The following is a 14,189-nucleotide window of genomic DNA, read 5'->3' on the forward strand; positions in this document are numbered from 1 at the left end:
TTCAAACAGCATAGAAAACATGCTCTGTCATCGTAGGATATAGGATAGCTCAAGTGGTAGGAGCTGGGGACATATGAGTTGGGTAAGGGAGGTTCAGGGATCGATTCCTGGCGGGTGCAATTTATCTTTCCGAGGTAACAAAGAAAAACATGCTCTCAGTTAAATAGAAAGAAACTGAAATCGCGTAAGAGTACGTTTGTTTCAGAAAAACGTAAGCTAGACTTGTGTTTCGTTACTCTAATTTTCTCTCATCTTTTATATCTAATAGATTTTCCTCATAATTAATCAACCAAACTTTTCCAAAAATATTATATTTCAGTTTTTTTAAATAATAATTTTTTCAAAAGTTGAAATAAACATGTTAAAAAATGATTTTGTAATTAAAAAGATTGATATTTTAGTTTAAAAAAACATGACACAGACGATCGCAAACAATTTCCAAATATCATAAAAACAAATCAAGCAATAAGCTTCCGCCTTCTTATTAGATCTGATTTTTGTTGTAATACAACACGGGCTAAATCTCGTTTACCTTCTCTGTTTAATCCGAAAAAAACTGTTCTAAAGTTAATAGTGCTAGGAACAATCCCACAATCCAACATCTTAAAAATAAGTTTCATTGCTTCTTCTGATCTCCCAACCTTGCAGAGGCAAGTGAGGAGCATAGAATATGTTTCAAAATCGGGAAAGGGTCCTTTAAGTTTCATACGGTAGAAGACATTCCATGCATCAATAGGTCTCTCCACGTTCATGTACCCGCGGATAAGTGCAGAACATGTAACGACGTTCGGTTCATAACCTGACTGTTGCATTTCCTCAATAATCTCCATAGCTTTTCCAACCTGTTTCTCTTTAAAGAAATGAACTATTAAAGATGTGTAAACATGGATGGTGAGTTTTATGCCCTGCTGTTTCATGGCATCAATCTTGGCTAATGCATCTTCTAATCGACCCTTGCGTAACAGAGCATGGATAATGCTTCCACAAGTTACCTGATCTAAACTGGATTTCTCAGCCCCAACAACCTCATCAGCTAATGCTAATGCTTCTTCCACTTTTCCAGCTCTACAAAGAGCCCTGATAATCAAGGAGTAGCTAAGAGGAACTGTGTAGCCAATTTTTTTAAGAGAATCTGTGCATTTCCTAGCCTCCAACACGCTACCGACTTCACATAAACAACCAAGGTAAGTTTCTATCAATTCTTTGTCAGGGACATGTCCTGCATTAATCATCTCACCATACATTTTCAGAGCATCATCAACCTTCCTTCCTTTCCTCCCACAAAGGGCAATGATCAAATACTTGTATGTGCTCCTACTTGGGCTATAACCATCAGCTTTTATCTCTTTGAAGCAATTCATGGCCATGTTTGTCAGACCTATTCGGCCGTAAAGCATTATCATGATTGTCCATGTTTCTGAAGTTACTGGATAATTGTTTCTTCTCATTTCAAAGAAAAGGTTGCGCATGTGCTTGAAATCTTTCCCGCTGACTGCAATTTTGATTGCGAGGTTGTAAGATTCTGCAGTGTGTTTGTATCCAGGTTGCTTTCTCACCCATGAAAAGAAATTTAGCACATTGTGACCAAACTTATTGCAAATTTGCAATACCTCAACAACAAATTCTGGGGTGAACTTGATGCCCGCTTTTCTCTAATTTTTCTTGGATTAAGGACCAATCCATAGAGGATGATAGGATCCTACAAACTTCATGAACATCTCGTTCACTGTAAGTCTTAAGGTGCGGCACTAAGGAGCAATCTACCTTTTCCGACTTCAATTGGTCTACTCTCACATCCTCTTCAACCTTAATTCTCACAGACACTTGTTTTTTGGATTCACTGAATTTTTCAGGATCCAGTTTAGATGCTGTATACATCTGCTGGACTTTTTCTTTCACAGCAAATTCACCTTTGTTCTCCAAATAAGTTATAACCCAATGGAATACTTCATCTCGAATTGCAATCTTTGAACCCTGCATTTCATCCAATACTTTGAGGATATCTTCTGTCCTTGAAGCCTTGCAAAGCTCCTTAATAAATACTGAATATGATTTCCAAGTGGCCTTGATGCCTTGGCACTCCATACTCTTGAAAATTTTCCTTGCTTCAGATATATGGTTTCGTGAAACATGACCTGCAACCATGGCTGTTACTGCTACAATATCTGGTTTAATTCCTTTTCCTAGCATCTCATCATACAGCATACAAGCTTCTTCGTACCTACTCAACCTAAAGAGTTTCTGTATCAGTTCTGTATATGTGGAAACTGTAGGTACATAACCAGATTCTTTCATGCTTTGAAACACATCAAGTGCCTTCTGAATGTCATTTCTACCTAAATGCCCATTTATGATAATCCCGTGGATCTTCCCATCAACAGTATCCCTTCTCTTCATAATTTCAACAATCTGAAAAGCATCTGAAATCCTACCTGCCTTACACAGCCCTCTCACTAAGGTCTCAAAAAACTCAGGTTCAAGAGCTATATCTTTATTTTTGAGGTCACGAATCAATTCCAAAGCTTCTTTAATCTTTCCAGAAATACATAAACTCTTTAACATAGAGCCATGAATCTCGTTTTCTGGCATGACAGACAATCGTGTCATGTCATTTCCAAGCACACTAACAGCTGAAACATCTCCGGATTTAGCCACACAGTTCATGAGCATCGTATACAACCTCGCATCAAGCACCATGTCCTTTTGAATCATATCTTTATAGATCTCCATTGCGATATCGCCCTTCCCAGAACTGCAGAGCGCACAAATCATAGCTCTATATGAAAGTGCATCAGGTTCACAAACACATCTATTCATATTTTCAAAGGCTAACAACGCCTCACTGATTCTCTTTTCCTTCCCGTAGTATGATACGAGAATGGTCCACGTATTAACATCCTTTGGAACTTCACACTCATCCATTTCCTCCACCAACTTCTTCACCAACCGAAAATCCTTAGCTTCTCCAGCAATGCACAACATGGTATTATAAGTCTGCGTTGTGTGCCTAAAACCTTCCTTGAGCTTCAGCCAATTGAAAACCCTCAAAGCCAAACGTGGCATTTTAAAGCACCTTTGCAACACCTTGTCAAAAACCTCAGCTTTCAACCCATAGCCCATATTTTCTAACCGTTCTTCCATTGAACCAGAACCGTTTTCCGATCGAACAATTTCAGTAGTCTCATCAACCATTCGGCTCAACTCTTCTTCACCCACATTCCCCAACTGGGCATCTTCCATAACAGCAAAGTTATCACATTTATCAACAATCAAATCCTATGCGGCATTTCCACAAACACGTTCAGCGCAAACCGGTTGTTCATTCAAACTGCTTTCACATTCACGAGTTTCGCCGGGAAACAAAAACCCAGATGGGGATTGGTCAGGGATCACGGTATCTGCACATAATGCTCTCTCTTATTGCAGGCCTTCTGCAATTTTGAAAAAATTCTGTTGCAGAATTCAAACATGGAAAAATTTGATGAACTAAACAAATAGAATATTATTTAACCAATCAAGTTAAGTATTATAATAAACAGGCACCTGTGGCCTAATGGATAAGGCGTTTGACTTCTAATCAAACGATTGTGGGTTCGAGTCCCACCAGGTGTGCTTTTAATTATATGTGTTTTCAAATTATTTTTCGTTATTCACAAACAATAACATAATTTTTTTCTGACCTTGTTGGTCTTCACATCACTAAGGCCCACATTATTATTTTGTTTTAATTAATATATTTTTGAGTTCTGACAACCAATCACAGTATGCCACGTAGGTTGAATAATAACTTTCACATTTTCTTTTTTGAAACTCTATTCCTTTTTCTCATTCAAGAAGAAGCAGATGAAACTGCTGGTGTTACATCAAGATTGATCAAATTGGAGGCCCCATGGGGGTCTTCCTCAATTCAACATTGATCATGAACATTAAAAGCAAGATGTGAGAGATAGTTAGCTACTCTATTGCCTGACCTCTTGACATGTAAAATAGAAAAATGATTGAAACCTTGAGTCATGCTCTTACAGACTCTAATAACATCATGTAAATAGGAATCACCTAATCTAGTGCTCTTCCATTGTTGGACCAAAATGAGTGAATCTGTCTCTAGAGAAATCTGTGTGAAGCCCAATTGCTTTGTCCATTCTAGAGCCCATTGCACACCCAACTTTCACCTTAAACTTTAATTAAAACAAGAATATATTTGTTGATATGACGGAATTCAATTGGGTGACTGTGTAAACAAAGTTTACACTGATGGTGCATACACATTAATTTTTGTTTTTGTTTTTAAAAAATTGTTTTAATGAAAATACCAACATAAAATAAGCAAACCTAACTCATGATTGTAAGTTACAAACATATAACAAATTGAACGGGAGTAGACCAACATAAAATAAGCAAACCTAACTCATGATCTTAAGTTACAAAAATATAACTAATTGAATGGGAGTAGAAGTTCAACATATCGTTCTAAAGCACATAATTGGAGGTTCGAATCTCAACTCTGATTAATATGCTGACCATGGATGGAGGATTAGTCTCACATCTACAGGCTTTGAGAATACATTGACGAAATAAAAAAATTACAAAAAAATATAGTCCTATCTTGTTAATTTTTTTTTTTTAAAAAAAAAACTTGTTCATACTTAAATTACAATTTTAAAAATAAAATATACTATTACCTTAAATCTGATTTTGGTCCTCCTAAAATAGTGATTTATTAATTTTAATCCCCTTTAATTTTTTCATTGACTTTGATCCTTTAAATAGTAAACTATTGATTTTGATCCCTCCATTCATTTTGGTGGTGTTTAGTGGCAATTTAAACCACCACTAACACATTTTGTAGTGGTTTTTGTGCAATAGTGACGATTTTTAAATCGCCACAAAACGTGTTAGTGACGGTTTAAACCACCACAAAATTGGATGGAGGGACTAAAATTAGATTAGTAATTCGCTATTTTAGAGGGATTAAAATCAACGAAAATTAAAAAATTAAAGGGAGACCACTTCGTTATTTTAGGAGGACCAAAAATATATTTAACCCTAAAATATATGTATGAACCAATCAAATTGCATCGAGACAAAAATATACGGTATAAAAAATATTAAACAAAAAAATTAATAAATTACTTAGAGTGAAAATATACTATATAATTTTTTAATTTAAATATTTAGTTGGATAATATTTAACATAAAAAATAATATATTAAATCTTATAAAAATTATACATAACATGAATAAAATAAGTAGAGGTAATACTACATAGTTGAACTCCTTTTAACTTAAAAAAATATTATAGTTCTTTATTTAAAGAATTAAATAGATTATATTTAAATTTATTTTAACATAAATAAATATTTCGATTAAAAAATATTTCATATGTTCCTATATAAGTGTCACTTCAAGGTTGTTATTAAGTAACCCTAAACCCTAAACATATTAAGGAATACTATTCAATGTTATTGTTTTATTAAAATTACAATGTAACTTCCTTATATACCTTTTATCTTTGTTATTAATTCTGCCCTTTCAATTCTCCTACCACCAAAATTAAGGGTACAATGGGTAAAGTATAATGAAAGGAATTCTTTAGCCTGTAATTTAATTGTCTCTTCGTGTGAAGGTGAAAGGGCTTTTTCGTTATGGATGGAATCTCAATTTGGTTTTTCGAGTAGTGTTGCTGTTAGCCAAGTATGGTTGGTTGGTGGGAGCTTAGGTGGGAGCCTAATTGGTTTTCATCAGTACCTTGGGAATTTTTTTTGTGATTCAGTAGGGGCTCAAGTTATGAATCTTCTTGGTTCTTCAATCACTCCTCTTGAGCTTCCCTCTTGTGCAGATGTTACTGGCTCGTGTCTTTCTGCTAGCTCTTTTGCAGTTTCTGCTAGTTTTACTCGTACCAACATGGCGTCCGGTTTTGATTTGACTCTTTTACCAACAATTGATGAGGTTTTTGATTTAAGTTCTCCATCCCGAGAGGTAGATAGTTCTGGGAATTTTTTAGCAATAGAGGATTGCGCGTTGAAACGTTGAGGACGATTGAAGAAAAGTGGTTTTTTTTGTGCAAAACAATTAGCATGCTTTAATACAAAACTTTCAAAGATCCCGTGGGTGGTCAAGGAAACAAAAGAGGGGTCATCCACCCCAGTCCAAGACTATTTCTTCCAACACTGATGTTGTTGCCTTCAGTTCTGCTAGTGTAGAGGGGAGGGGGTTTCTACTCCCACTTTTCAAGGTGTTTCTAATCCTATTCTGGAAAAGAGGGGGGAGTACTCCAGGTGGTCCTTATTGGATGCGGGCCAAGAAGGTGTGGCTTGTTGGCAAGTTTTTGGGCAGTACGTTTGATGCGGGGATGAGCCAGCCATTCGCGGCTTGGAACAGAAAATGAAGGAGTGGTGGCCGCCTTGAGTGTATGTGTCGCTCTTGGTTTTGGTTTTAGGTCTCCGACTTTGCTTCCTTGGGTTCTTTCTTTCGTATAGGGTGGTTTTTGGTTGTTTTCTCTTGGCTTAATTGCAACTTTGGTCCCCGATGTTTACCAATGCCACGATTTTGGTCCCCCACCTAATTTAATTACATGGATGGTCCCCGACGTTGTAGGCCGTGTGCAACGTTAGTCCTACCGTTTATTTCTTAATGGAGGAGGCTTACGTGGACGTCCAGTTGGAGAGAGAAAGGAGGTATGAGGAGAGAGGGAAGCACGTGAGTATCACGTGACCCTTATCTGAACCCATTATACCCAAACCCCTGACCTCCCTGGAACGAAGAAGGTAACGCGATTTAGATCCCTAGGGTTTCAGATTTGGGTATAATGGGTTCATATAAGGTTCACGTGATACTCACGTGCTCCCCTCTCTCCTCAGATCTCCTTTTTCTCTCCAACTAGACGTCCACGTAAGCCTCCTCCATTAAGAAATAAACGGTAGGACTAACGTTGCACGCATATGATTTTTTGTCAGCGTAAGGGGAACCTGACTTGGGTTTAATGTTTGGATTAATATTATGAAGAGGAAAGTTCAGGAAAATGACTAAGAATAGTAATATAGTCGTTATAGGCTATAGCACGAGTTTCATTCCCTTCCGCCTTAGGGCGAAAACGTTAGTAAACGACTAATTTACACTTAAAGACACGATGGAAACTAATTCCAAAAATCTTAAGAGAAATGTTAGAACTTCTCTAAATCCTTCCATGACAAGCGTTTCGATACGAAACCCTGGAATGTACGAACGTCCGATTCTAGTTCTCGGAGGTTTGCCGAAACTAAAACCCTGATAGCTCAAGAAACCTAGAATAAACGGTTGATGAAGACTTTTTCTGTTCGGAGCTTCAAATAAAGATTTCATCCGCGTGTGCCCACTCTAATCGACGTTCCAAATCTTTCTTCAGAAGGAAGTTTCTGCATCCGAGGTCAAAACCATAAAGTGCATAAAATGCATTTTAAGCCGGTAAACATTAAAAACAAGCCTCGAAAACCAAAAATCATGCTGATATTTCTTTGAAGAATTAGAAGATTCAGCGGGAAGAATATCGTGTCTAAAATACGTTGGAATCAGTAGGAAAAATCGGAATCGCGAAATAATCATTTTCTCACGTTTTCAATTTCCTATAAATAGGACTTCAAAAAATGAAAAAAATCAAAAAAAAATCACACAACACACACACACGGCCGTGAGCTTCTTGGAGGAAAGGAGGAGATTTGATTTTTGCCAATTCTTGACCGATCGTCGTTCTGTTCGTTGCTACGCGTAGGCCTCGAGGTACTGATGTTATTTCTTTCTTCTGATCTTAAATTTCGTCGCTTTTTGTTATGTCTTTCTGTGCTCCAAGTTTTGAGTTTTTTGTGAAACTGTCCAAATAGGTTGATTTTAGTGTCTAAATATATTCTCTTCGTACCCAAGAGTACTTCTAGCGGATTACATTTTGCCGAATGTCGCCGGAATTCATTTATGTAGGAAATACCCATTTTTGGCTAAAGTTCCGTCCTTTGGGCTTAAAACTCTCGACTGAGCTTAGCGTCAGTAGGATTAGTCGTCATAATCGTCGTTGGTGTCGACCCCATCTATTTTGTTTTCCGAAATTCTGATTTTGAGTTTCCGAGCTAAAAATATTGACCAAAATACCCCTGCGACAGTTTTCGATTCGATAATTTTTATGAGAGTTTCCCTGGCCTAGATATCGCCTAAGAATACCTAGGAATCGATTTAGATCAAAGAAAAAGTTCGGAAACCCTATTTTACATAGTGGCCGAAACCTATTGCTTAGGGTACCGTGTCCAAAAATAATTTTTGGGTCTCTATGACCTGAACCATTGCGTAGCTCTTTCGATTGTTGAAATTTTAGCGCTGGTTTCGTGTCATTCCGAGTTCTGTAGCTCGAGTTATGCTCGTTTTAGCGAACGAAGTTCTGTTGTCAATTCGTGCCTAAAAAGGAACTCTGAAGCTTTAAAAGCTTTCTTTCCGGTTTCGATTAGCGTTATTAGATAGTGTTACTTCTAGTAGGGCTTGTGTTGATGATTGTGTTTCCTTGTTCTAGGTTCACAACTTCCATGCCCAACTTCTACTCACGAAGGTAAGGGTAACTCAGTTTTAGCGTGTCTTTGAGTCTTGCCTGCTTTTATCGCACTGCCTGCGTTTGAGATGAAGATGTTTACATTGATTGGCATTGGATTATGATTATTATGCTTGCAATGTTGTATGCTTGCTTATGTTGACTGTTTCTGAGGCTTGTGCCAAATGTTTTCTGAAGGCTTCGGCCGAGTAAACTTATTGAGACGTGTGTCTCCGTTTTCTGAGAGGCTTTGGCCGTTTACTGGTTTCCGTCCTTACTGCTTTCAAGTGGATAAGACGTGACTATTGTTGAATGATTTTGGCATATAGGGCTGAAACTTAGTGGCATCCAGTGGTTGTCGTTCCACATGGTTGTCCCGTCCTTCGTGGCGTTATTAAGTGGCATTCAGTGGTTGTCGTTCCACATGTCTGTCCCGTCTTTCATGGGCGTTATTAAGTGGTAGTGGAGTGGATATTTTCACAGGACTGTCCCGTCTTTCATGGGCGTTATTAAGTGGCATTCAGGGGAGTTCGGTTCTCCGTCTGTCCCGTCTTTTATGGGCGCTATTTGGTGATAGTTCAGGGGAGTCCGTTTCCCGCTCTGTCCCGTCTTGAGAGACACTATTGATCGATCCATTTTGGTAGCAGCATATAATTGCATTATAGGGAACTAACACTTGACCCTATGTTGTTGGATTTTGGTTATTGGTTTATTGGTATTATATTGTTGAGGTTTTTGATATCTGAATTGATATTATACTGTTGAAGTTTTTGATATCTTATTTGATGTTATATGTTAAGTTGTTGATATATGAGTTTAGCTATGTTGCTAGTTTATTTACCATGCTAGATAATTAAATTCGAATAGCATGATTTTCTCTTTTGTACATGGTAGTTGCATGGAGTTAACCCTTTCTATTTGCTACTTGTTGTTTGGGCGCTTAACGCTATTAGGCGATGGAGAGCCTTCCGCTGAAGCTTAGCCGTTCGAGTTGGAGACCGTGACCGTGGGCGGTCGTGTAAAGGTGGATGAAGCAGTTGCTTCTTCTTTTTGGTGGACTATGTCTGAGTTTCTTTCCCCATCTGAAAACTATGTTGTTTAAACTTTATCTTCGCCACTGTTCTAGTGTGCGTACTTATTTTGGAAACCTGCTTACGATATTGTATGACACTATTATTATATGTCGGGAACGGGTTGTTGAATAAAGTCTATGTTATGTATTCAATTATGTTCAGTTGTTTCGAAAAGGAAAAAAAAATATATTGTGTTTTCTTAGGATTACGAAATAGTCCTTAGATTTTGTTAGGTACCTAATGTGACTCCTCAGTTGAGAAACCGGGGTGTTACAATTGTGGTATCAGAGCTTTGGTCTAGAAAACCAGAGCTTTTGGGTAGAGTGTCTGCTTAAGATGTTTGAACTCTGAGACCGATTGATGAGGTGTCAATCGGAGGAAGAGTGTGCTTGATTACTGTTTATATAAATTATTCTTGAAGGTTGTTCGTAGGTGAATAACCTTATGCTAGTTATCGTTAATTATACATTTGATATAAGTATATACATAGTTAGTTATTATAGAGCCTCGTGTTGTTCTGGCCTGAGTATCTGTTGTGGTCTTTGACTGTTCATGAAAACAGGAACATGAGGTTTCCACAACTGGACGAGACTCAAGGTTCAGACAACATGAATCCGATGGAGCAAGCTATTGCTAACCTGACTGCCCTTATGACACAACAAGTTACTAACACTGCGGCACGGGAGGAAGCTGAAGCTCAACGTGCTGCTACTGCTGCTTTGGTGGCTGCCCAAAACCAAGCTGAAGAGAATGCTCGCCGTGTTCAGCGTGAGGAGCGTGAACAAGCTGCTGCTCAGACCAGGGGTCTGAACGATTTCAAGCGTCAGGATCCACCGAAGTACGCTGGGGTCTTCGATCCGGAGGAAGCTGACTTATGGCTCCAGAAGTTGGAGAAGATCTTCACCTTTATGCATACCACTGCAGAGATGAAAGTGGATTATGCGATCTACCTGCTGACTGGTGAAGCTGAGTATTGGTGGCGCGGGTCTAGAGCTATGATGGAAGCTGACCATCAAGCTATCACTTGGGAGTGCTTCCGGGGAGCTTTCCTGGACAAGTACTTTCCTGCTAGTGCTAGAGCCGCCAAGGAAGCACAATTTCTGAGACTCCGTCAAGGGGGCATGACCGTTGCTGAGTATGCTGCAAAATTGGAGTCGTTGGCGAAACATTTTTGCTACTTTAGAGGACAGATAGATGAAGGCTATATGTGCGAGCGCTTCATTGATGGGCTGAGCTATGAGTTGCAGAGGGCGGTGCAACCGCTAGGACTGAATCGCTACCAAGTGCTGGTGGAGAAGACCAAGGGGATTGAGGCCATTGATAATGCAAGGGGCAAATTCCAAGGTCTGAACAAGCCTTACCAAGGAAGTGGAGGTCCGGCTAGGACTAACCAAGGAAGAGGTGACAAGGGTAGGCATTTCCAGAAGAAGCCGTATGTTCATCCTCAGGGTGAGGGGACAGCTTCTGGTTCCTTTTATCCTACGGGTGGGAATGCCATTGCACCGAGACCTCTAGCAGTGAGTTTAGAGGGTGTAACGTGCTTCAAGTGCAACAAGACAGGGCATTATGCTAACAACTGTAATGAGATGGTGTGTTGGAACTGCAACAAGTTAGGCCATCATTCTAGGGATTGCAAGGCTCCTAAGGTTGAGGTTGCTGCGAATGTTGCTGGGACAAGGAGGCCTGCTGCTGGTGGAAGAGTCTACTCGATTACTGGAGCTGAAGCTGAGGAGGACGATGGTCTAATCCGCAGTACCTGCAAGATTCCGGGTAATTCCCTTATCGTACTATTTAATTATGGTGCTACACATTCTGTTATAGACTTAGCTTGTGTGTCGTGGTAAAAGCTAGATGTGACAGAATTACCGTTCGACCTGATAGTATCTATCCCTGTTTCATAAGGATGAAACAGTAGAAGGAATAGAAGTTAAAGAGACGGATTCTGATGAGAGGTCGTATGAGTTCCAGGAGTAGGGTAGTATCTTTTGCAAGGAGGAGTGTGAAAGAGCGAAAGGATAATAGAGGTCCAAACTTATTAAAGATGTAGTAGACTTTAAAGTCTGAGAATTCTTGTCCTAAGTGGATGAAACCTGGAGACTGTCAGACTTTGGATAGTAAACTAAGGATTTGACTGACATAGGAGTGACAAGGTTAAGGACGGAAAGTTCTAGCCTTGAGTTGCAGACTGAAGGTTGTTATTTGTGAAGGAGTCACCAAGAACCTATGGGCGAACGAGGCCTAGAGGATAGCTTAGAAAATGTTATGTGGGAAATGGCACTTCCGAGTTCCTCTGACACCAAGTTTCGAGGACGAAACTTTCTTTTTGGGGGGTAGTATTGTTAGACCCAGGATTTTAGAATTAAATAAATAATTAATTTCCAACTCACGCATAGGATTTTGTGTCAGCGTGAGGGGAACCTGACTTGTGTTTAATGTTTGGATTAATATTATGAAGAGGAAAGTTCAGGAAAATGACTAAGAATAGTAATATAGTCGTTATAGGCTATAACACGAGTTTCATTCCCTTCCGCCTTAGGGCGAAAACGTTAGTAAACGACTAATTTACACTTAAAGACACGATGGAAACTAATTCCAAAAATCTTCAGAGAAATGTTAGAACTTCTCTAAATCCTTCCATGACAAGCGTTTCGATACGAAACCCTGGAATGTACGAACGTCCGATTCTAGTTCTCGGAGGTTTGCCGAAACTAAAACCCTGATAGCTCAAGAAACCTAGAATAAACGGTTGATGAAGACTTTTTCTGTTCGGAGCTTCAAATAAAGATTTTAATCGCGTGTGCCCACTCTAATCGACGTTCCAAATCTTTCTTCAGAAGGAAGTTTCTGCATCCGAGGTCAAAACCATAAAGTGGATAAAGTGCATTTTAAGCCGATAAACATTAAAAACAAGCCTCGAAAACCAAAAATCATACTGATATTTCTTTGAAGAATTAGAAGATTCACCGGGAAGAATATCGTGTCTAAAATACGTTGGAATCAGTAGGAAAAATCGGAATCGCGAAATAATCATTTTCTCACGTTTTCAATTTCCTATAAATAGGACTTCAAAAAATGAAAAAAATCAAAAAAAAATCACACAACACACACACACGGCCGTGAGCTTCTTGGAGGAAAGGAGGAGATTTGATTTTTGCCAATTCTTGACCGATCGTCGTTCTGTTCGTTGCTACGCGTAGGCCTCGAGGTACTGATGTTATTTCTTTCTTCTGATCTTAAATTTCGTCGCTTTTTGTTATGTCTTTCTGTGCTCCAAGTTTTGAGTTTTTTGTGAAACTGTCCAAATAGGTTGATTTTAGTGTCTAAATATATTCTCTTCGTACCCAAGAGTACTTCTAGCGGATTACATTTTGCCGAATGTCGCCGGAATTCATTTCTGTAGGAAATACCCATTTTTGGCTAAAGTTCCGTCCTTTGGGCTTAAAACTCTCGACTGAGCTTAGCGTCAGTAGGATTAGTCGTCATAATCGTCGTTGGTGTCGACCCCATCTATTTTGTTTTCCGAAATTCTGATTTTGAGTTTCCGAGCTAAAAATATTGACCAAAATACCCCTGTGACAGTTTTCGATTCGATAATTTTTCTGAGAGTTTCCCTGGCCTAGATATCGCCTAAGAATACCTAGGAATCGATTTAGATCGAAGAAAAAGTTCGGAAACCCTATTTTACATAGTGGCCGAAACCTATTGCTTAGGGTACCGTGTCCAAAAATAATTTTTGGGTCTCTATGACCTGAACCATTGCGTAGCTCTTTCGATTGTTGAAATTTTGGCGCTGGTTTCGTGTCATTCCGAGTTCTGTAGCTCGAGTTATGCTCGTTTTAGCGAACGAAGTTCTGTTGTCAATTCGTGCCTAAAAAGGAACTCTGAAGCTTTAAAAGCTTTCTTTCCGGTTTCGATTAGCGTTATTAGATAGTGTTACTTCTAGTAGGGCTTGTGTTGATGATTGTGTTTCCTTGTTCTAGGTTCACAACTTCCATGCCCAACTTCTACTCACGAAGGTAAGGGTAACTCAGTTTTAGCGTGTCTTTGAGTCTTGCCTGCTTTTATCGCACTGCCTGTGTTTGAGATGAAGATGTTTACATGTATTGGCATTGGATTATGATTATTATGCTTGCAATGTTGTATGCTTGCTTATGTTGACTGTTTCTGAGGCTTGTGCCAAATGTTTTCTGAAGGCTTCGGCCGAGTAAACTTATTGAGACGTGTGTCTCCGTTTTCTGAGAGGCTTTGGCCGTTTACTGGTTTCCGTCCTTACTGCTTTCAAGTGGATAAGACGTGATTATTGTTGAATGATTTTGGCATATAGGGCTGAAACTTAGTGGCATCCAGTGGTTGTCGTTCCACATGGTTGTCCCGTCCTTCGTGGCGTTATTAAGTGGCATTCAGTGGTTGTCGTTCCACATGTCTGTCCCGTCTTTCATGGGCGTTATTAAGTGGCAGTGGAGTGGATATTTTCACAGGACTGCCCCGTCTTTCATGGGCGTTATTAAGTGGCATTCAGGGGAGTTCAGTTCTCCGTCTGTCCCGTCTTTTATGGGCGCTATTTGGTGATA

General features: G+C 39.2%; 1 protein-coding gene and 1 non-coding gene across 2 annotated transcripts; one reads left to right on the forward strand and one right to left on the reverse strand.

Moving 5' to 3' along the window:
• Positions 1-1,611: 1,611 nt before the first annotated feature.
• Positions 1,612-3,240, reverse strand: LOC130738592 (putative pentatricopeptide repeat-containing protein At5g06400, mitochondrial). Its single transcript, XM_057590656.1, has one exon. The coding sequence runs from the start codon at positions 3,238-3,240 to the stop codon at positions 1,612-1,614; it is 1,629 nt and encodes a 542-aa protein (XP_057446639.1).
• Positions 3,241-3,539: 299 nt separating this feature from the next.
• On the forward strand, positions 3,540-3,612 carry TRNAR-UCU (transfer RNA arginine (anticodon UCU)). Its single transcript has one exon. It is a non-coding gene; the product is annotated as a tRNA-Arg (tRNA).
• Positions 3,613-14,189: the final 10,577 nt, after the last annotated feature.

This window comes from Lotus japonicus, chromosome 1 (genome assembly GCF_012489685.1).
Source record: "Lotus japonicus ecotype B-129 chromosome 1, LjGifu_v1.2".
Lineage (NCBI taxonomy): Eukaryota > Viridiplantae > Streptophyta > Magnoliopsida > Fabales > Fabaceae > Lotus > Lotus japonicus.

Bases quoted from the DNA above. Each gene is read 5' to 3' on its own strand.
- LOC130738592 (XM_057590656.1), bottom strand. From the start codon at position 3,240: ATGGAAGATGCCCAGTTGGGGAATGTGGGTGAAGAAGAGTTGAGCCGA.